Below are 24774 nucleotides of genomic sequence, written 5' to 3' on the forward strand. Positions count from 1 at the left end.
CTGAAATGCTTCCTAAAAAGAGGGGGAGAGACATAAAGTGCTACATGTTCTCACTGACATTGATACCTCTCTGGTTAAGTGACAGGAACAAGCTTAATTCAGACAGAATAAACAAATGTATTCTGTCAGATCAGTATTCCTATAATCTTGTACAATAAGTTCTTTGACAATCTTCATGATGAGGTAATCTGTCACTGTCGAAGTTTGGAACAAAAAACCCGAATGTGTGACACTTCTGGATGACAGAGGTCTAATTACCACTAAAGCCTGAACACCTTCCATTCACAATGTTTTCTGTGCACATTTACACCTTAAATATCCTTTCCCCTCAGGAAAAGGTACAAACCGAACTTTGTTACAAGGTGTAAATGAGCTCAAGCTGCACCTCCCACACGCATTTGCTCTTAATGTCTAACCTTTGTACTCCGTACTGCACAGTTCTTCAAGTTCTCCACCAGTTTATACAGCTAAACAAGGGCTAAGGGCAAAAGTGAGCACAATCCAATACTGAGAGCAAGATCCACCACTAACAATCTGTACATAGTCTGTAATAAAATAGACCATCCACATGCTACAGGAACCCAAGAAAAAAAAACTTTAAATCAATTTCTGTTCCTGAAAATAGAACACCACAAGTGTAGCAATTACCAGTGTAATGTTCCTGGAATACACCATTTCCACAACAATAATAAACAGTGACGATGCTTCAACTTGTAATCCACTTAGTGTGCTTAATGAAACGCTACATATTGTTTGTACCCATGTAAGACAAAGGAAAAAATAAATATTCCCTCTGGCTCACACTTCTTACCTACATTCAGCCCTCCTCAGTTATATTCTAAATGAATATTGCATGTTATATATTGCATTGCATGTCTAATAATATGAGTCTTGTACTCCTTGCTACTGGCAGGGACAGATCTAGAGGGGTGTCATGGGCTGGCAGCTGCCACTCCTAAAAAAAAATGCCTTGCCACCCCGACTGTCATCCAACTAAGCAAGCAAGCATTTTTCTTTTGGCCCTGGCATCTTTCTGGGCAGCCTCACCCAGTCCAGGCCATACACTACAACTCCTGATGGCTTTGTTTTCTCTTATGTGTAGAGTTGCCAACTTCACCCACTCCACTGATTTGTCCAGAGAATCATCTCTGGTCTAGCACTGTAACATGTAACAGCAGTTTCTCAAGTAAAAAAACTGACAGAAAACGACCAATAAGCACTGTGGGGGGGACTAATGATTAGCCAATCAGCGCCACGGGATTAAGGCTGTTGTCAAGTTGCTGTCAAGCTGTGCACCACAACCAAGGAGGAGTAATAACAAAACAGCCTCGATAGCAGCATTGGAGCAGCAGTCTATAGCAGTCACCATTGTTAAGTCGACTAAAGAAGAAAAGTGTGTAGATAAGCTAAGGTTGCAGCATGGTGTTTGCTGCCACTAAAAATGTTTATGTAATGTGTTTATGCAGCAGCAGAGCTAGTAATCAGCTGATTTAGCAGCTTCAAGCTAGCTTCATGTTGGCCAGCAACCAAAAGAAAATGCTATCAATCATCTAATTGTGTTACTCTATCCGCAGCTTCCAGCTCCACAGCTTTGAAACATTTGGGAAACCTCAGTGCACTAACTTCTCACAGTCTGGACCAACTCTGCTCTGACGAGTCCATGAAGCCACTCTAGTAACATGACAGGAACTTCTTATTTCTTTTCTACTGCAGCAAACACAACAGACAGCTACACACACTAACTAAAGTAACCTAACCAACACTCGCTCTCTCACAAAACCAAAGACTGTGGAGACAAACCAACATATACTGGCATGGCAGCGCATTGGTGTCAACTTCATGTCATTGGTTTGTAGTAATTGATGCAGTGCAATCTGATATCAGGCTAGCCCGAAAAATCATTGGTAGCCTTCTATCAACTATTAGTCGTGGTTGGCAGAGGTGAGGTGTCTGCACAGAACCCAAAGGATGCTAACAGACAACACCCAGCCACAGCCTGTTCACCCTGCTGTCATCTGGCAATAGATACAGAAGTATCCACTGCTGTATCAACAGACTACAGCCTCTTCCCTCAGGCTGTGAGACTCCTCAATTCATCCTCAGCACTCCACCATGCAAAGCAGTTTTATTTTTACTTCTATCTCATTCTTTATTCAATATTCAACCTTGTGTTGTAAAATGGTAAATAAATCTACCTTGTACCTTGTAGTAAAAATACTAAATGGCCCCAGATGGATAGTGGTGGGTTTCTTTTGTTGAAGCGTGTTTTGTGTAGTAATAGTTTGATTGTGTGAAGGACAGATTAAACCTGAAACTGCTCATTCTGCAGACAAACATGTCCAAATTTAAGATCAGTCATGAACATGTAACATACAAGAGCAACCAGTTTAAAAAGCACCAATATTACTTGCTCTATAAGTGGCTTCAAAGAGTACAAATGATGCAGTTTGGGAATTTTAAAAATAATGCATTAAAAAGGGTGAATTATTGATCTGATTATTGATCTGTTCTGGCCACATTTCAGCCTAATGATGTATTATATGTATACATTTATGATGTATTATAAAACAATTTATTGATTTCTAATGCCACCTTTAGATATTTCAATTCAATGCTTTACTCATGTGCCACAATAATGTAATGTTTTTTAATTAAAATATCTTCATTTGGGGGCATTTCCAAATATTGATGTATGTGATTGTTTGTCTTGCTACCTGATAAGTATTTCTCTAGATCCATCCCTGGATATTGGTTGCTCAAAGTGTGGGAAACAAACAGCTCTGGACTAAAACTGTAAGCTGAAGGTTTATAACAGAAATATAAATCATAATAAAGTAGCACTGAATTACCTCATGCTTTTGATTGATATGTGATCATATGAATTCTTTTATAATCACAGGCTAGGGCTGGTGGCTAGGATGCTACTGTCAGTGTGAGTCTGTAATTACAATGTAATATAATACAATATGACGTAACATAACTTAATAATTATAATGGATAGGTCTAATTATAATGGTGATCTGCTCCACAGCCTCCTGGATCAAGCTGACAGTGTTTCTCAGATGTTGACCCCATCATCGCCATCTTGTTGCCGCTGCTTTACATTTAATTTACTTTCATATTGTCACCCTATTCCATTCTGAATTTAATGAATCATCTGCAGCCATATATGTTGTATTTTGTGTGTATTTTGCAGGAACTGCAACTCAATGTCCATTGTATAATGATAATAGATGTTTTCCTGTTCTCCTACAGCCTGAGAAAGCTAACTATAGGTGTTCAGATTGATGTGCGAGTGTGTGGTTTAAAGGCCATGTGTGAACATGTGGTGAAGTGTTTCCTTCAGATTTCCCAACTTGAAGCCCTTTTTCATATCACCAACAAAGAGATACTTTCACTATGGTACCATCTACGAATCGATTAGTTAGTTTGAAAGCTAATAACCGCACTGAGCACTGAATGAACTGGAGCAACTCCTGACCTTGAAAAGAGAACCCATCACAATCTGCCCCTCCTCTTTCAAACACAGCTACACCAGGTCTATTCATCTACCTCTGTTAATTAAAATTCATAAGAACAGACGTGCCACCAAGGTCGAGAAGAAACGTTTGTGCAAATGTGAATGGTAAGCGAACAACCTCCCCCCACCCACTCCACACACTGCTTCATTTAGAAACAGAAAATTTCCCAGCTCTCCCAGCCTGCCACCAGGATGTTTGGAGGACAGAGACCGCACCCTCCTCGGCACACTTGTCTATCACAACGTACGCTCAGGTATGTGTGTGTCTTACAGTATGTGACGCCCTGAGGGTCCATGTGCCACCATCCGCTAAATTAAACCCCCACCCTTCTTTCCTCTGTTCACTGAGAGGGGCCTCCTTCCAGGCGGCTCCCAGCCTCACTGCAAACACTCTCTGTGTGAGCACCAGCCAGCCAGCCAGCCAGCCAGCCAGGGGAGCGTTCGAAACCACCGTTCCCCAAAGCCCAGTGCAATTGCCCTGTTATTGTCCACTCATCCACTGCTCAGAGGAGGAGGGTGGGGGGTCGAAAGAGCTGTGAGCACTCTACATCCAAGATATCGTAATTTGACAGTGAGCTTCATATTAAATTCTGTAGTTACCCCCCTGGACACATACAGAGAGGAAGTAGTGGTGGTTCTGGAAACTATCTTCACTTTGTCATCACATCTAAATTACATGCGTTATCCTGAGGAAAACTGGGATAGCGATCTGCAAAATGATGTTCATTTAATTATGCATTTAAAAAAATTAAAGGAATCTCCTGTGGACCTTCATGCTACTTTTAGTGCATAGATTTGTGCACATAAACTCTAACAATTTGGACCTTTTTTTTTTACACATAAAAAATAGTCTGGCAGGAATCTGATATTGGTAAGCAATATTGGTCTATACTGTATGGATATGATTTCTTTTTTTTTACAAAGCATAACACAGATGTTTTTACTTTTTACCTAAATGGGTAGTGTTTTAGAAAATAAATTTTATTGCTAAGCTATAGATAGAATATCCTGCCTCCATCCCATATCTTTTTCGCAAGTGTTTGATAACCACATTTTAGAGATCATTGCAAAAAAAAAAATATGTGTGTCGTCAGGATTTTATTGATACTCTGCATTTTCATCAAATTTGGTAAAGTAAGCCCTTTTACTTTTGAACATGTGGCCCTGCCAGCTCTTTATGTAACATTATAAATACCAATAGCGGTATCATTTATCCAGGAGATTATCGATATTTTGGTACTGACCAATTACAAACTGATACCGCTTTAGATACCCATCCCTACTGAATATTTATTCTGTATAAAGAATACTGACTAATATATTGACATCCAAATTGCTTTACCTCATACAAACTGTATCGGCATTGGCCCAAAAAATCCACTGGTATTGGTCGAGTTCAAAATAAAATCTTTATTGAATTTTTGTCTTTACTTAACAGCCACTATGTGCAGATTGTGTGTTTACGGTGTGATTCAACATTTGTCTTAAAGCATTTTTTCTTTTTGTTTATATGGAGTAAAATATATTGAACACGTTAAAATAATATCGCATTAAAGCTGCTTTGGTTCGGGTCTGTATACACCACTTTTTTTCACATTTATCAGGGGTACAAACATCAAGAATAAAGTAGGCTTTGATTTTGCTTGCAGTCACATTTTATGCATCTTCACTGTCTGCACTTGACTCTTGGACAGTCTAGCAGCAGAATACCTTTCCTGCTTCAGTTTGATTTTGTTCTCATTTAGTTCAGTTGTCTATTTCCTTCATATGTATGTATTTATATATTGTAAATATATGACATTATTATTAATTTGTTAATAATTTTCCATGCTAAATGTTACTGGAGATATTGAGGCTTCCACACAAATGAAATGACAGAAATGTAAGGATTTTTTTTTTAATAGAATGAGCAACGGTGGAGTGTGCCTATTGTTGCACTGAGCATACAAGTTTCCAATTATGGGATCACTTAGAGCTTCTCTTAACATTTTCTTCGACACTTTGCTGTAAGTAGGAATAGTCATTTGACAAATCCGTCTTATCTCTCACAATCAGAAAATAATTTTTTCTTGTAAATTGGCTTTTTAGAGCAAGTGCAATCCTTCTAAGTAATAAGTAATAATAGATAAATATAAGCCCTGGTCTCTTTGATTGATGTATATATTATACTACCAAAGTTTAAGTGCAATAAAAGAATGGAAAGAAAAAGGCTTTTTCATTTAAATTTCTCTACAATATATTTCATTCTATGATGTCAAAATCCCTACAGTAAAAGTTTCTTATTGTCCATAACTGATACTATGCAGGTAAAATGCTGTGTTTTGGATAACGTTGGGTTACAGGAACAGCACATTACTGTGGTGTAGAGCTGGAGGGGTGTCAGGTAGACAGAATATGAATGGTCCTCTCATATCAGTAACTGTGCTTCAGGACCAAAGCCAGGACATCTATGCTCACAGCCTTTTGACCAGAGGCTCATTAATCACACTCCTACAGATGACATAGAGTAATTACCCTCTGAGAAAGACACATACTGATACACACACGCTCACACTCACAGTATATAACACACTTTGTGCACTGGGTATGAGAAAGTATGCACAAAATAGGCAGAACAAACGGCAGTGAATTGCATTTACATGAACACAGTTTTACCAGGTGTACTTTGGTTTGCAGCCTGGGAACACCTGAGCTGCACACACACACATACACACACACACACACACAAACACACAGAGTTTCAAGGGTAGATCCTGCCACACATAGAGGGGTGTGGGGTTTTTTCGAGGTGTTGGGCAGGTCATGGATCCCTCCTGCCCGGGGAGGGAGTCAGTCTGTCTAGGCATGATGAAATCCTCCACCTGTCCTCATTCATCAAGCCCACTACACATATTAATTATCACAAACCTTCAGACTTACAGCAAAGGACACACACACACACACACACACACACACACACACACACACACACACACACACACACACACACACACACACACACACAGAGAGAGAGAGTCCACCTCCCCCTGCCGACACCACTCCCTCAGACCTGCACTTCAGTTAAAATTCAACTGTGGTGGCTGGATACTGATGCTGGTTGTAAGTGCCTGTGGCACTACAAGTCAGCAGAGTATTTTCAGAGGACGCCTAGATGTCAGTTATTGCTAGCAGGGCGTCCCAACCCAAACCTGACAGAGGAGGTGCAGTCATATTGATCACACCAGGGTGCAAAGGATTTCATGCTTGCAATTTGGTGTTTAGTGCATTTCAGTTCAGAGAGACCAATTACAAATAAACCCAACTGACTCTGTGACTTCTTTATTTAAAAAATAAACAGCAGGAATTTTTATAGAGAAACTACACGAACCAAGATCTGAATTTGGGTCCTTTGGGTGACAAAAAGTCACTACATCAGAGTTCATACTATCTAATTACCCAGAAACTATAAGAGGAGGTTACTTTCACGAGACATTCTGACATGTCACAGTATGAAAACCACAGGTGTAAATAATAAAACGAATGTTGGATGAATTCCACTTAGCTGCTTCAGTTTCATGGTCCTGGTATGGACTTTTTTCACAGTAATCACAGTTAGTCTAGGTTGAGTCTGCAAGCAGTTTATTCCAACCACAGATGTATTATATAAACCTAGATAGGGCATTGCTGCTCCGCTTTGCATCTAATTTTTTCCAGTGTCCTCTCACGGCATTGCAGCGAAAAAAATCCTCTACAGCCCAAAAAGCATTTTCCCTCATACACTATTATGAAAGAGACATCCACAAAACTGTTGACTGGACGCCTCAGACTTGAGCTGAGAAAAATGATATAAAAATCTTTAACGTCATCACATCATTAAGTCTGTGGGCCAAGTGGGACCTTGCAGGTGGGAGCAAGGGAAGAAACACTGCTGTGCATATTCAGTGGGTCGTATAACCAGGAAGTAAATTCTTCTTTGCACCAGGTGAGCAATTGAAATTGGACTGAATGAATACTAACTTTGCACACTGCATCTAATTCACGTACGACAGGGGAAGTATAAAGAACAAGAAAGTCCACACTGTGTTCAACAAAATGTCAGCGTGGAGTTATTTAAAGTTTGAATTTTCATTATGTATGTGACTTCTGATGCATGAATGACATCACTTCGGTCACATGACATATAACCCAACCCATGATGAATGTCAAAACCAGCCCAAATAGTTTTCATGCTTAAACCTAACCAAACACATGACTGCGGTAACATTTTGAGAGTCGCTGGCAATCAAGCTTTTCTGTAGTGTAGGTATGAGGGTGTGTTGTTCAGGTTAAGTACATGTTGGCCTACTGGAAAGGCTCTACTGCAGTAAATGGAATGGGACCATAATTAGTGTCAATGGTAACACCTGTGTTTAGCCTCTTATTTCATTCTTTTTCATACGGCCGCTGTGAAAAAGGTCTATTGTTCATGCTGGCTCACTGTCACACTGTAATGGCTTGTATAGTGCTGTCATTAATGTTATAAGTAGCACCTGTGCTTTTTCTTACTATGACAAGTATTGTCACTGAAAAAGGCCTATTTTTCAATTTGTATACAACAGTCATTCATACAGTAAGCAGGCACTAGTTGCCATTGTAACTAAAGGAGGACATAATACTGCAGCTGACAACTATTTTCATCATCAATAACAAATCATTGTCACAGACAAACAATGACAAAGCCAAAGGGGTCTTTCATAGTGATGAACCTTCAGAGAATTATCACTAGAATCTGCAGCTTCCCTCAGCTTTCCAAGAGCTTTATACTGAGATTCAGCTCATTGTTTACTGTTTTGGTTCACAGTGTCATTTTCAGCCACAGCAGGCAGCTGTTTTCAGAGAAAAATCTTTAAAAACCTACTGTACACTACCTGCTCAGCACCAAACAGCAGAGAGATGCAGTGAGGGTGAACACAGTGGAGCATTAAGCAATTAAAGAGACCCATCTTTCTCTCAGGAGTTGGTAGAGACAAAAATGAAGTTAAAAGAACAGTGGATGCTGGACGTGCAATTATCTCCAATAGATATGATGCTCATTAACAGCTGGATGTATAGATGATGTATAGATGCCTCCAAGTGGCAGAAAAGTCTGTTGTTGCAAGTTTAAATTATGTATTAATCCAGCAATTATTTTTTCAGATGAACTAATTAATTGTTTAGTCTATAAAATGTCAGGAACTAGCGAAAAATTACCAGGACAGTTTCCCGAAGCCCATCTTCAAATTTCTTGCTTTGTAGGACCAACAATCCAAAACCCCAAAGACTTAAAGCAAGCTGGTCTTTGTATTAAATTAGACAAAAGCAAGCAAAATTATGTTCTTAATTAGACAATATTAGACCCTTCACAGCAGGAAACAATACACTTCAGTCTACGGTACAGTTCTGTTGTAATGTACCCCTAATTACTGTAAAGTCTAATACAGGTCTAATAAAGAATTTATTATTTCTAGTTTTTGTCTAATTTGATACAAAAACAGCTTGTTATGTCTTATTTAGCTTCTGATTTGTGTTTGTTAATTGTCTAATAAAGAACATTTTTGGTTTTCATGTAATTTCATACAAAGTACGGCTTGTTAGGTCTTACAAGTGTAACTGTAAAATAAAATGCAAATAAAGACCTTCAAACATGTGCAACACACTCGATTGATGCCACTTTGGAGACCAGCATTCTGGTGTTTTCAGTTTCTGGCCACATCTGTATGTGAGAATTGAATAACAGTTAAAAAGAGCAAAACGACAACTCTGTTGTTGTCATTCTGTGTGAAAACTGGCCCTCTGACAAATGGCCTAATCCTAATGGTTCTTCCAATAAAGAGAAAACGCAAAATGGACTTTCAGTTTGTGATTTAGCTTCTTCTCGGGGCTCCTTATTTCCCTGGACCATCTGGTAAAATAGTAGCTACAGTTTTGGTGATCTGTCATCCTGCCAGTTTCGAGGATTTAGCAGCAAGAAGGAAACCAGAGGGGAAAAGGGTGGAGGCAAAAACAAAACGTAGCTTAGCATCTCAATATATCTGTGTTTTCTTTCAAGGAGTACATATTCTCATCTCAGGTTATAGTCTTTTCATTTTGTTATGCGAGGCTTTATGAGCATGAGGAACTTCAGCTGTCAACACTCATCTCCTGACACCCATAAAGCCTTGTGCTGTGGGGTCATTCCCTGTAATTGGTTTGGATAATGCTCCCACTATGGACCCACAACCTGCACTTTCAGCCATTCCACTGCTGTTCCTTTGGTGTCACCTGTGTTCAAATGACATCATTTTCACCTGTGCAAGCAAAACGAATTACAGCAAATCCTTCAAAATGGCAACATGTTTGGTGCTCATGAACCATAAGTCATTGTGTCCCTGTGCGACAGTTGACAAGTCCCCTCCCACAACAGCTCAACAATTCCCCCTGAGCCTGTTCTTAATTGGGAGGAGATCATTAGCTTGAGTATAGCCCTCTAATCTTTTTTGAAGCAATTTATAATAAGATGGAGACCAGCTTGTGTCCATTGAGAGCCTCTCTGAAGCCCACAAGATTAAAGTCCTCTAAATGACCGCCTTTGGTCCTTAGCTGGGATGTCTTGCCTTTAATCAGACATCAGTCCTCATCGCCCCTCTGTTTCTCTGACACGAGTCACATGAGCAACGCCGAATGTCTCCAAAACTGCTGGCCAATTAGAAGGGACATGAAAAAGATGAAAGCGCCATTATCTCACTGTCCTCAGCCATACGTCGAGCCAATTAATGGGGCGACGCTCCTCCTCTCTTGCCCGCGGTGAAGCAGGAGTGAACAGAGGGAAGAGTCAGCGTTGTGTGCAGGGAGTGACAGGACAGACGCCGGGACAGTTAATTGATCTTCATTACGTTAATTATGGCTGTGATGTGGAGCGGAGAATGAAAAACGGGTCATACTGTTGTGCGATTTGGTCTGAATGTACCCCACTAAGCTTTCTGCTGACCTTGAAACTAGCCCGGGAAGTGATGGCGCTGCTTAAGGGAGTGAGTGTGCGTGCATAAGTAGTTTGGCCTCTTCCTGCACTTTTAAATCTCCAACAGGCTGATAGTTGTCTGCTGTAAATCTCCTGTTGTGGTCTCATTTCCTCATCCTTCTCACTTTATAGGATCTGCTTTTCTTCGGAGTGCTTGACATACCTTCTCGCCGCACCAAACTCCAGCAAACACACGCAAGGTTCCTGTGCGAATGAGTGTGTGTTGGTGTGTGATTCCCCCCTGCCCACTCCAATGCACGGATGGCTGCACTGTCAGCAAGCCTGGCTCTGCCCTTGCATTTGAATAAACACCATCTGAGTTGGCTGGTTGTGTATAATATCTGTCAGGAAGCTGCCACCCAGTGATCCCGCCGACTCTGACCTCTGTCCCCGGGGAGCAGCTGACGGGACATCGCGGTGACAGGGTGTCTCCCCTGTCGATCCACGCGCTGATACGCCTTACACCCTTGTCCCGCTCCGCTCGCAACTCAGGCGCTCTGCCTTATGCATTGGAAATGAGTTGGGGCTGCTTTACAGGATGCAATGAACAGTCGCAAGGATAGGATAAACACGAGCTACGGAGATGGCTGTCACAAAGATGGATGGTTCCCTGGAATTTCCGTTGTCGTCTTGTCAGTACTATAAACTTTTCCCTGCTGAATAATTGAGTCCTTCAGTTGAAGAGTCCTGTCAATCTTTTTTAAGTTTACACTCACGCACTTGTGCTTTCAGGAGTGTATTTCACTGTCTGATAGCTGTAAATCAGAGAGTCGTGTAGATAAAAGAAAGCTGAGCTTGTGCAATTTCAGCTGATGTACAACTTACAAAGACTTGGATTTAATACAAAGACTGCAAGTGGCATAACTGATCCAACACATATCAAACTAACTTGGATTTGTTAGGTTCAGTTAGCTGAATCTTAATTATATTACCTGATAATCATCCACCCTTACTTGTTGCTCTCTGCATGCAATATGTAAAAATGGCTGCCACCTGTCACCTCTGCCTCGCAGCTCATCACACCTGTTGTCAAAGCTGATTGTCATATGAGGAAAATTACTTCTCTGCATGACTAAATATATCTCATGTGCCAAGACTCAAGGTCTGACTTTGTCAGAAGTTACCAGTTATGACAGCCAGTCTTAAGATAGTGACAATACCACCGCTGCATGAGACTCTGAACTAGTGGATGAAAACACACATACCCACTGTTATATCCCTCCTGAAGCCAATTAAGTACATCATTCCAACAAAGGCGGAGTGTTTCTAAACAAAACCTAATTAGCTCCTGTATTGTATGTAAACAAAGAGTTAATTGGTTATTAAATTGCATGAATTATGCTATAAATAGACTTCCTTTCCCTTTCTGTTTGCCTTTATACAACTGTATAAGGTAAGATTCTGTTTATTTAATTTGGAAATGTGTAAATGAACCTTGAACTCCCCAATGTAATTACATTTACATTAACAAGCTTGAGCTTTCATACATTGAAAAATTAAGATGTGTTTTATTCACTCAACTCACTCTGCTGCAGCCACATACACGGTGCATTCATTTGTGAGTGTGTGCAGTGGAGCGTAACACTGCATCCAACCCACCAAACCCTGCCCACCTCCCACTAAGCACTGTGGTATAATTAAAAATGTTGTTCTCGCTCCAGTATCACCCCTCTGCTCACTCAGAGTGGAAACACATATTGAACCAAATAATTTGAGATAATTTGTCAAAGTTTTCTCATGCTTTCCAAAACATCAACCCTAATATAGTATAAAAACCTTTGAGGGAGAAACCTTTGGCAGTATTTTACTATCGAGATTAATACACACACATTAAGAGAGAGGGTGGTGTAGCAAATCCCACCAGACGGTATAGACTCTGTGGAAAACACTGATCAAATGGCCTTTGCACCCACTGCTGGTGGACTTGGTTTTAAAGTTTAACTAGCGGGCACTTAGAGAGGAAAGCAAGAGAGTAGCCTGGTTCAAGACCTCTGAATTGCCACCTACTGTACATCTCTTAAATCGCAGCCCCCAGCCCCCCCTCCTGGCTCCTTGGATTTCCCTTAATGCTACTCACAAAAACAAAAAACAACACAAGAAACTATGTACAGCAAATGGGTGACTAAATAATGAATCATAAAAATAAAACTGTTTTATTATAAATAGTGCAAGTGAGTGTGTATACTTCATACCACCTCAAGGTCCCAGTTGGACTGTCCCAGTCAAAAGAAGTCTAGATAAACTGCCTATATTCAGAAAAAGGTTGCAACAAGAAAGAAAATCCCATCACCACAATGCCACAATGAAATGCCTCAGGTTTATATTAATTGTAGTGAATATGCAGAAAGAAAAGCATCTCACACCTAAAGGAAGTAGCAAATTAAACCTAAAGAGATAAATGCAATCTGCAATGACTCGCTCTTTCTCATCCATTTTGAATAAGTTTGCTAAACATGCAGGTCATAACGCTTTGTGCCTGCAGCAATAGACGTAGTAAGTTCCAGTTTAGTACAAACATACAAAGTGATACTCAGCTCAAAATCCACTATCAAATTCAAAACGCATATTCTCAGTAAAATTATTTGAATAAATACTCTCCTTCCATTTGAATCTAGTGGTGGGTTGGTTATATATTTTTTTGCATTATTTGTCATTTTTTTGCAGAAACTATCAGTGTTTGGAACATGCTGGAAAGCAGAAAAGTGGATCACACTGCAGGAGTAGTTTAAGTAGTTTCGTGTGAAGTTGTCATACTTCATACTCTGTGCTGTGAAAACTTACAACTGGAGCACATTGCATCTAAAACATGAATTTGAGTTTACCAAAGAAACTGATGAGCATTTGACACTAAATGGCATTTTGCAATTAAGCCTACATTTTGTAGCTCTAAATAGCCAGAGTGACTAATTGCAGCCAACTGTGAGTGTTTTAATTATCTCATAGCATAAATCAGTCTGAACCACAGTTCATCAATCTGTGTTGAGGTATTCTGCACTGAAGAAAAAAGTTTGACCAGTGTTGGTATGTTAAAATATAGCCACACTGCTAGTGTAAATATAAATTATATCTTTTTGCATGTTAAAAGCTGATTAACAAAATAATCAGTTGTGTGTGTTGTTGTTGTGTGTGTAGCTAATGCTGCACTAAGTACCTTGTTTTTGTCATACAGGCAGTGGTTGTCCAAAAGCATCTGCCGCTCCATTCGAGCGAACCTCCTCAGGTCTCTTTCAAACTGCTGTGGAAGAAAAGAATCAATAGTCTGAAACCAAATAGCTGTTTTACTTGCCTGTTTTTATGGCATTGAAAGGAAATGAATGCATTTCTTCTTCCTGAAAGACTTCATACTGATTTATCCCATAAGAAAGAAGGTATTTTATATCAGACATTACTGATATTTTTATATTATACACTTGCATATGACTTTGTATTATTCTTTCATACCTTTCAAGTTTCAAGTTTCATTTTGGCTAAATAAAGACTACCTGGACCTTGACTTTGATGTTCTTCTTGTGTCCAAGCAACATTTTTGTTACAAGATGTTGGCAAGCACAGACAAATGATTCAGGAAATACAGTAAATTCTACATTTTCTTTTTTAATCCATGGATTTGATCTGCAGCTACTGCTCACTGCCATTAAGTGTGAATAATCCGTCATACCCGGGAGCCGGACCAGCCCAGGAGCGCAAAGGCGTAACGATCAATAGGTGGCGACACCAAGTCGACGCGCACTGCCCTCCAGCCCCTGCTGTCCCCCTCGGCAGTGTGGAGACCCCCCTCCACTTGGCTGCTCTCCAGCCTCAGGATCAGGAAGCACTTTGCAAAGTGGTCCATCGCTTCGAACTTGTGACTGGGAAGCTTTGACGCATCAAAGGTGGATGCCTGGTAGTCAGTGTACAGCAGAATGCCCTGGTAAAGAGAGGACAATGGATTTTGGTAGAGATATTAGTAGAAATTTTATAGATTAAGATCTTTTTAAATACAAAAGATACACGAGCCCATAACATATTCTCTATAACAATTTTTAAAAAATATTCTTTTATAATTTATATCTTAAATAGAAACATTAAATTATGTCATGCAACTGAGGTTACGAAAAGGCCTTTTCGCATGGGTCCTGGCAAGTGGCTTTAAGGAGGACAGCCAGTCTAGCTTCCTCAAGTGAGCACCCAGGGGCCCTGTCAGCAAAAAAGCCGGTCACCTTTCATCTTCAGCCCAGACTTCAGAGCAGGCGAGAGGAGGACCAGAGCCTGCACACTGGCTCAGATGATTACAAGTGCTGAAGTATAATCTGTAAGCAAGGTGTGGATCAACCTTAAACATATCGAAAAACTCTACTCATCAATTCCAAAACTGGCACAAAAGTAAGGACGCCACATTTGGAGTAATGTGGTCTCTTAGTCCAAATGAAAAGCACAGAAGATTTTGCCAGACTTGAGTCATACCTTGTTAGCATTACAGTAATTAGGCTAAGAGGATATGAAAGGACTGCGTGATTATGTCTCTGTCAGTGACTGGCAGGAAGCATTTCATTTTTAAAATTTAAAAGACTCAGTTACTGTAATACTGCTAAAGGTTTCAACTTCGATCAAAAACACAATTACAGTAAAATGTTTAATGCATGGCCTGATGTTATTTGTTAGGAGACCAATAGATTCACTTTTGTCCAAGCAATTAAAACAACTTCTCTATTATCACAGATAAACTGCAGAAAGTTGGATAATTCAATCCTGAACATCTGCCACAAAGTGATGTAATTTTCATAAATATATTTAAGTAACAGGTCTTTTATGGAAGAACTGGCTGAATATTGTCAGTCTGGCAGGCAGGATGACTATTGCTCCCAGTGTCTGACCTACACTTAAGCCTTTAAGTATACCGGAGTCACTCATTCTGACAGGTAGGGTGAGAATGCAGCCACTGAAAAGCCAGCTGCTTACTTTAAACAAAACTTTGGGATCATTTGTAGCCAAATGCTGTAATTTAATGCAGCAGCCCCATCACAGAGCACCTCCCTCTTCCTGGAGTCCTCATGTAAGTTAATTTAAAATCTCAAGATAGTTTCGCTGCTGTGGTTCTAACAGAAACTTGACTGCAGTTCCAACAGAATGTTATTACTTTCTTTTAGCACTGCAACTTTCTTAAAAAAAAAAAACAGGTTTTTCATAATGTTGGAGATAAAAGGCAGCTTAGATGCAGGCTTGAAGGAATTTAAATGGTTGAGTCAAGGTCATGTTTCTTTAAACAAGATTGGATATTTGCCTCCTTGAAATAGTGAGCGAAATTTTGAATGAGAGAAATTCTCTGGGTGGTTGGGTCTTCTTTTTTTTAAGTTTTTCAAGGGAAGAGTCCAAACCCTCTTGTTAACTTGGTGATATACTGACTGTGAATATCTACATTAATTGTTGTTTGGCACATTTTTACACTTATTAGCCATTCCAGTGGCATAGCTCTGGGAATTGTAATGGTGGCCTGTCAGCTGGAATGTCCATTACTTTTGTCCAGTCTGAAATATCACATCAACTGTTTGGTACAGACGTACGTGAGTCTCTAGAGAATGGATCTTAATAATTTTGGTGATCGCCTGAATTTTCCTGCTCACCGAGCTGTGCAGCTGTGCCTACGTGTACCAGGATGCATTGTGGCGAACTTGTGACTCCCATGGCCATGTTGCTGTGTTATCACTATCCTAGTGCCTACAGCTGATGTACAATCCTACAGCAGATTTTGCAGCACAAGCACTCAGTCAATAAAGCAGCACTAAGGAATTTATTGCTTCAGTTGACTATATTTATACCATCAACACTGACTGGACACCCACATGAAAAATGCCAGATTTTTCCCTCTAATGAAATCTGCTCACTGATTAAATCAAGAGTAAACTCAACTTGATTGGTTAAATTAAGCTTGAAATAACAACTGCAACTTTTGTCATGGCTGAGAACAGAGCTGTCCATAGGACTATGGACGTCAGTAACAGGACATGGACCACTGTGTGAACATCTGCTCAGACTTGTCATCAGTCTAATTTGAGCCTGGGGTGGTGAAAAAAGAGGATGGCTGAGTGTTAGATCCAATAGAGACAAGCCTCCAGTCAGCCATACTAGATGGCTGAAGCTCATTCCCTGGTAAATGGTTCCACTCCTTAGATAATGGAAATCTCTGCCAAGTAAGATGTCAGTGTGTTGAAGAGAGAGAGAGAAGGAGAGGTGGGCACTGATGAGAAACAAAGCTGTAAGTGTAGAAGAGTGAAATGGAGTGAGTGCAAGAGAAGTTAGAGAATAAAGCGTTCAACCTGTAAGAGAAAGTGAGAAATAGGTAGACGAGGAGATAGCAGGAAAGACAGAAAAGGAGAGAGAGGAAGAAGACAGAGCGTCTTTGAATTGATTTCCTCAGGGCTTCGCCCTGCCTGATTATGCCTCTCCCTGGATGCAGGAGTGTTAAGGCGATTAAGATTACAAATTGTCAATTTAATTCTAGCGCCCGGCGTAATTGTTGGGATACTACTCTCCTCTCACTGGCCATAAATCTGCTGCACTCTCCTTAAAGAGCAATAATTGGGGAAGCCAGTGCAGCGAGCAGCCACTCTGCCTGTCCAGCCAATGACTGAGGTTAATCACAAAGCATTAAACACCTTGTCAGCATAACCAGAATAGCCACTACTAAACAGTCCTGCCTGACCGACGACCTGCACAAGCTATCAAATGAGGACAGCATGTCCCAGAAGGCACAGAGAGAGCTGAGGTGGTGATGGTGAGAACCTTGATTGACACACGGGGAGAACATTCAATTCAGGTGAATTAAATTTTTATTTTTTTAGCACCAAATCATGACAAAGTTTTTGCAGGGCATTTTTTATATAGAGTAGGTCCAGACCATACTCTTTATGAGCCCAGTTGGCCCTCCAAGCCAAAATGAAAGCCCCATGCTGTCATGTTCTGGTAAGAGCCATTTACAATGGAAAAGGCTACTGCTTTCAAAACAATTAGCATCCACAGTTTTTAAACACTTACTGAGTGTTGTTAAAGGAAAAGGTAATGTAACACATGTCCCCGCCTCAAATGTTTTGGATTGTGTTGCAGATATCAGTGTATAATTACAAAAACCAATATAGTTTATCACTTTGAATATTAAATATCTTGTACAGTACTGAATTGAGTATGGGTCCAAAAGGATTTGCAGATAATTGCATTCTATTTTTATTTATTTAAAGTTTACATAGCATTCCAATTTTTTTTTTAATTAGGGCAGTAATTATAATAATAATTACATTCATAGTTGAAGCTGTGGCTGTTGAGCAGCCATCGTAGGTGTCTCGTAGCCACAACCATACCTCAAAGAAAACATCAGCCCACTCCTCACTTTTTCCACACTAATTATCTTCAGGGTCGGCACATTTGTCATGCGATTGCAGGAAAAAAAATCTTGATGTCGCCCTCTGCTGCACCTCTGGAATGCTCTCCCTCCACAATTACAGATAACCATTCACCTTCCAATAATAGGCAGGGAGAGCGATTCTTAAAGTTCCCTTTACGTTCAGTAATAGCTTAGCTAAAGGCAGTGACAGTCCCCACTTAGATAATGAGGCCAGAATGACAGCATAAAAGCAGTTAAACACTGACTAATCTGAAATTAAAATCCCCGCGAGCCACACTTGAGACAAGTTGTGGGAGAAGGTCTGCAACCCATCTCATGCGCGAGGCTGCAAATGTAGGTCACTTCTTATTCTGGCGGAGATTTCGGTCCCTCCTGGCAGTGCATTTCTTTCAGCCCTGAATCATTTTGATGTCTTCAGAGAAAAGTATTAATGAGTTATGATGACAGTTGCACAGACCATTAAGTACCTGGATATGGATGCCCTTCGCTCAATGAGGTTTGTGGCCCTCCCGCCTACACACGTATCGCAGCCGCACTGCTTTCTCTCAGTCTCTCTCTTTCTGTCTGACACACATACACTCACAAATCCACCATAAAAACAGGATGTCATGAAGTTCCCCGTCTCAGCATCGCCGGGGGCTGTTTAGCCCAATAGCGCTCTGTAATCATCTCCCACGCAGCAGGTAATGTCAGCGAGCATCTGAGAGTAAGCTTATTCCACCAGAACTGTTTACAGAGGGAATTACAGAGGAGGACAGCGGGAAGATAATCTTTCCCCTGAAGCTTTGCCTCTGAGCACTGAAAAAAAAAAGTCACGAGAACACGACTTTTGAAATTGTGATCTAACAGCTGAGCTTTTATTTTTTCGATTTGACTATTTACTCAGGGTCTTTTCTTAAGAGAGTGAGATGAGTGGCCTCAGCAGCCAGCAGAACCACCTGCATCCAGAAGATGAGCACGGCGTTGTCAGGGACACGAGGCGCTCTGATCTCATCTCACATTCTCTCTGACTCGCAGAAAGGGACTTCAAAACTCGCCTTCAAGTCGCAGATTAGTGTGTGTTAGCCAGGACCATTTCAGCTGTGCTTTGACTTTGATTCAGAGCTTTGCCGGCATGAAAGAGACTGATTGCTGAAATTAAAGTGCAGAAGTTTGTGTGTCTGCATGTGTGTCCTCTCAATGTCAGTCAAAGTAGCCCTTACTCCTCAGATTTTATTTAGATCTCAAAGTGACTAACTCACTGTGACTGCAAAATAACCTCAGTTGTATGGGCAGCACCGCCTGAATCAGTTATTCAACCAAAGGGAAAACTCTCCGATCCCTAACCACATTGACTCAGACCAAATGCAGAACAATAAAGCCTGAGCTGAATGATATTATAATGGTGGCAATGCATACAGAGCTCAGCTTGCACTTATACAGTATTTAGAGACAGAGATGATAGATGGATGGAGGATGAAACATGGCCCTCTCCGTCTCTCCGTTGCTATTACCAGGGCCAAGCTGAATCTCATCTGTCTGCCACAGAAGCTGGTGGCTGACCTTGCCTCTGCCCCCAAGTTATGCTTTCAGAATATCAGCAGGAGGGGGGCGAGAAAAAATGATGAACCCGTTTTTACAAGGACGTTTCTAGATAGATGTATTTTTAACTCCCTGCAGGCTGAAGAGGGGTGCTGAAGGGGGGGTGTAGGGACTGCCTGTGATATTAGGCCTGAGTGAAGACACGTGGGCCCCCGGGGGCTTGATTGCAGATGACAAGGTTACACGACTTAGAGTCAACCTCTGCTACCTCCACTTAATCATTGTCTCTTGTGTCCTCGTCCCTACAGACCCGTCCCCTCTGCATCCCTATTGCACGCAGCAGGCTGAGAAGAGAGCTTCCGGTAGTATCACGCTGTCCCTTCTTAGCCTCCTAAAGCCTTTTTAACACCTGCCCTAGCCGCCTAATTCACTGTCTCACATCCATTCCACCTCCTTATCCTCGCACATTCACACACACTTTCACACCTTCACCTAGTTCCCTCTACCTATAGTGAGAATAAGTGGCTGCAAGTGGTGAGAGGTCCCCGCGATAGCGTACAGTAAGTAGGAGGCAATTATCGTCAGGATGGACCGCCGAAGAAGTGGAGGCATGTGAAGGTGTGGATGGAAGAGGGGACAGAGGGATTTATTTTTAAACCCAGTGATGACAAAAAGAAGCCGACAGCTAGGCTAGACATCGCAGTCCTGCTCTTCATCAAACACTTGTCTCCTCTCATGACCCTCTCCAACTGCGCATTTATCTGAGGGAGAAAACTGTCTTGACAAAGAAAAAGTCCTTGCACATCTTCTCCCTTGTTTTTGGTTGTTACAGAATGCCATGTGCATTGATGTTGTCCATAATGTATTTGCAATGGCCTTTAAAGATCCAGTTCTGGCATAACATCATGTTCTATGAAAAGAAAATCAGCTGTCTCGATAAACATTTCAGCAGACATAATCTCATTGTTGTGACTGGTGTGTCATCAGTGAATAACAGACTCACTGCAATAACCTGTGTTTGGCGTAGTTATCTTAAAAGACTTGTTTCAGATTCCTGACTATTTAAGAACTGCATCTTACCACAATACAAACATGTCATATCTAAATTAAAGAACATTAGCGGTTTGTTACTGGTCACCGCAATCACTTCTGCTGTCTCTTTGCAGCATGACTACCAAGGCTGGGCAGTAATGCATTACTCAGTTACTGTTAAATTATTACTTTTCACAGTAACACATACTGTAAGGGATCACAATTTTCAAAATATTATATTATATTATTATTAAATTAGCAAATCCAAGTAATGTGATTATGTGATTTGTATGCGTGAATGGGCCCTGAGTTCATCCCAGTCCACATGCCTGCGTTAATCATCCACCTGCCACCCACCCAAGTGTGCTATTTTCCCTAATTTAGATACCTGCACCTGCAGCTCTACCCATCTTTGTAGGCTATATTACCTTTTTATTTTTTTTAACAGTTTACATTAATGATTTGTGCATGTGCATGATTCACTTCCACGCACATAGCAGCAAATACATGGGACATTCAAGTAGCAAAACTAAAAACTGTATTTATACTTACCTTGTGGATTAAGATGCACACAGCCTCTCTCTCTTTCTGTGACCCATCCACTATTAATCAGAAAGTTGATATTTATGACCTGGTGCACCCCACACACGAAATTCAGTGTCCGCAGTTCTACTTTGCCACAGCCAACACCTGCTAACAGCTAACAACAAAGGCTTTGTGGGCGCTAACAAAGTGCGAAAGTATTATAGTAATGTAACAAGTAATGTATCCTAATCGTAATGTAGTGATGTAGTATTGCTTTTCAAAGGAGTAATAAGTAAAAAGTAATTTATTACACTTCCTGAGTAACTTGCCCAACACTGACTACACTGTAAAAAAAAAAAAAAAAAAGTTGGGGGCAGTGTTTCTATTTTACTCAGTGAAGCTATTTTATTCAGGGTGACTAATGGCTCTTTTGTATTTTCTAGTGTCTTAGTGAGCGTTCAGTACAAAAGCTGCGTTGGTGGTACTGTGTTTGAACACATGCTTCTTACTTTCATTTAATTTTAATACTACCTTTGGCTAAATTTAATAATGAATTTTTTCACCAGAAATAATTGTACACTTTGGTCCCTATCTTGTACATCATGTACATCCTTTTTGCATTTTTAGATGACTCATTGTAATGTGGAGTGAAACTAGTTGAAGACACCTTTTTCAGAGCAGACATTTGGATTTGTCAGACGTGTTATGATTTGCTGTTTTGCCACCACTTTTTGCTCTTTGTTTCAATAACAGCAAGGGCAAAATTAATATTATATTATATGGGCATAAAATTTTTGTGTAAATTTCACCTATAATGGCATGAGAGAAAAAGTTTACTTTAAAGTCAGGAATCTCAAATGGCAAGGTCATTATTCACGGATGAAAAACAAGCCCTTCTATTTCTATTTTTACCAAAAAAAATCACTTCTGACTCATATTTGCCAGTCATCTAACTGCAAATCTAATCAATGTTTATGTAACTGAACTTGCAGGCATTAAAGCGATTTGGTAATTTCCCCGTCTCAGGAGCTGAATCGATGCATGCACACAACAAATCGTTTTACAATAACTCTGATTTCTCCCTCTCATTAAACCACTGGATGAGGTAAAAGCAGTAGGTGTAAATATGGACATGCTGGACTTCTGTTTGCACAATTGTGATTAAGCCCTCAGTTAAATGTAATTAGATAAATGTGTTTACATGCACTGGGCTTTAATTGGACACTTCTGGAGAGCATTGATATTTGTCACATTAGTGTGATATTAGCAGCAAATAATTGTCATCATTTGAGTACAGCCAATAATTAAACCATTACGTGTATGTAAACATAGCCTGGCTGCCATTAACATTGTCTGTCTCTGTATTTTATCTCTCACTCACACATTTTCTCTCTGTTCTCACTTTATGTTCACTTTCTCTCTGCTTTAACCAGCCACTACATGTCTGTCTGTCTGTCTTCTGTCATGCTCTCCTGTTTTTCTCCTCTCGTCCACCTCTCTTTTTTGCCCATTTTCTATTAAAGGACCCAGTTTCCATTAAGGGGACTTCAGGGCTGACCATGGTCCTTGAAAGCACAGCCAGAAGTTTTTAAAGTAACCTACCAAAATGTGCTATTTCTCTTTTACCTGATTCATTCACCTTTCCCCAGTTTCTTTCCAATAAAGGTAACAAAACCAGAAAACCACAGACCACTTCCCTTTTATAAAGAGAAAAAGGCCATAAGTTTCAAAGGACACAGTTCTGAATGAGTGACAAACTGGATTTTATGTCTTTTTACTGACAAATTTTCCATGCACTGGAGTAAGAGATACGTCCTTCAGGCAAGAAGCACCATAGATTCTTCATATTTTCATCTAGAAAAGTGTCCTACTATGATGATTCTATTAATTCCAAATCACAAATCAAAATCAAAGTATATGCACTGTATGTTTCTGTGTGTATTGGTAGAGTGTACTGTGTGCATCACTGTCTAAGCAGACGCAAAGGAAAATAATAAATAATATAGATCATTGGACAGCCCTATGGTTCAGCATCGAGTCAATAAACACTGTGAGAAAAAGTTGTCATTACATTAGTTTGTGTGTTAAAGCTGTTCTAAATCTGTCTGTCTGCTTTTACCATAAAGCTTATGAAATGTTCTTACTTAAGTAATATGTAAATCGCTTGCCAGGGAACACCAATAGTGGCATCCAGTCAAAATGTTGTACATAATCTGTAAAAAAAAAAAAAGTATAGTAGTATAGAATTAGGTTGATCAGGTTGATGCTGTTTATTTTGTCAAGAACTAGTTTCTGTGGTTGCACCAATTTTTAACTAGTGATGAGTAAATCTCTATTTATACACTTACATTATGTTGAATTGTACTTAGGAAGAGCTGATACAAAAGGCTGCTGTGCACCACAGTGCCATCAAATCTCAAACCTCTTCAATAAATATTACCTCATGAGGTTTGAAATATTAGATTTGTACTCAGTTCAACTCAGTGGTAAGCCTTGAGGCTGTAGGTTGTGTCGTACAGGACTGCATCCTTTAGTAGATGTTTGTGTTATTGTGTCAACCTCAAGTGCACAGTCTGCTGTATCCTCTTCACTTTTTTGTGGAAAAAAGAAAAATAGTAAGTTAGGTTGACTTAAAAGTGTGTGGAAACCCCAGTTTTCGTTTTTGTGTCTTGAAACTCTAAACCAGTTTCAATAATTAATCTTAACTGGTTAGAAACTGTGTCCTGAATTCCTTCACATTGTGATGTAACATTAGAGCAATGCAAAAGTACAGGTTTTTCAGAGGATATTCTATAGTGCTTTCATTTTGTCCACTAAATAGTAACCCTAGCGTATAATCTACTTTTGTTTTTACAAAATTAATTTAAATTGAATTATCTGAATTTAAACCAGTCTGTTTACTAATTATATAAATTGTAGGGAAAGCACACAATTCAGTTTACAAATTATGGCTCAACATCCTCATTATTTCCCTTGGGTGCTAAAATACAAGGAATAGCATACTTACTTGCTTTTTCAGTCTACTAATAATGCTGGGTAGCAGATTCCCCTCCTTCCCCAGTTCAGGTGTGGTCACGATGAAGTCTACGTCATGACCAAACTCCTTCCCCCTGGAGATAAAGACATAGCGCCGTTACCCACTGACTGTGTCAAGGAAATAATGAAAAGAATTATCTTTTAGTCACAGCCCTTAACTGATGAAGAGGGAAGGTGGCAGACGAAGCTATTAAAAGCATGGGCCATACTAATGGCACTGACTTTTTTCATTATTCAAACAAGTAATTTGTCCTAAGTTGTTAAGTGTAAAAGCTCCCTTTTTGTTGCCTCAGCTGTCAGAGCTTTAACTTTTATGAGAATCATCATTTTCTACTTGGATCAGTGTCATAAAGCAGACCCATATGGAGCCTGACTGCGCTTACACAATGCATTTTCTCCGTCAGCACAACTGCAGACTCAGTACTGTAAGTGATTATCAAGTGATTATCAGGGAGGAACAGATATGAAAAGCTCAGCAGAGAACCCCTGCATGTACATAAGATACAGAAACAGGCATATCAAAGCCTCTGTCTGGAGTCAGCCTGCTGCATCAATTACAACACACAGTTTTCAGATCACTCCTATTAGTCAGGACTCTGATGTCTCCATTTCTGAAGATGCAGCTTGAGATGACTGATATCTGACTGAGAGTGTCAGAGGCTCTCACACACAGCGGCTTAGTAAGTGCAGGTTTATGGCTTCAGGGTCAAGATTTGTTTTGTCACGATGAGTAAAATCTGTTCTCTTTTAAATTCATGTAGAACATTGTCT

At 40.2% G+C, this 24774-nt stretch overlaps 1 protein-coding gene across 2 annotated transcripts in view; it reads right to left on the reverse strand.

Annotated features, from left to right (window-relative positions):
- dntt (deoxynucleotidyltransferase, terminal) overlaps positions 1–24774 on the reverse strand; it is a 92590-nt gene that overhangs the window by 23930 nt on the left and 43886 nt on the right. For both annotated transcript variants that reach the window (XM_084735726.1, XM_084735725.1), the window contains exons 8-10: positions 23975–24077; positions 14173–14421; positions 13666–13749 (exon numbers count right to left, since the gene is read on the reverse strand). In XM_084735726.1, coding sequence (XP_084591852.1) covers positions 13666–13749; positions 14173–14421; positions 23975–24077 — 436 coding nt within the window. The remainder of the gene's footprint in view (positions 1–13665; positions 13750–14172; positions 14422–23974; positions 24078–24774) is intronic.

This window comes from Lutjanus erythropterus, chromosome 14, assembly GCF_056507025.1.
Source record: "Lutjanus erythropterus isolate fLutEry1 chromosome 14, fLutEry1.hap2, whole genome shotgun sequence".
In the NCBI taxonomy this organism is placed as follows: Eukaryota; Metazoa; Chordata; class Actinopteri; order Lutjaniformes; family Lutjanidae; genus Lutjanus; species Lutjanus erythropterus.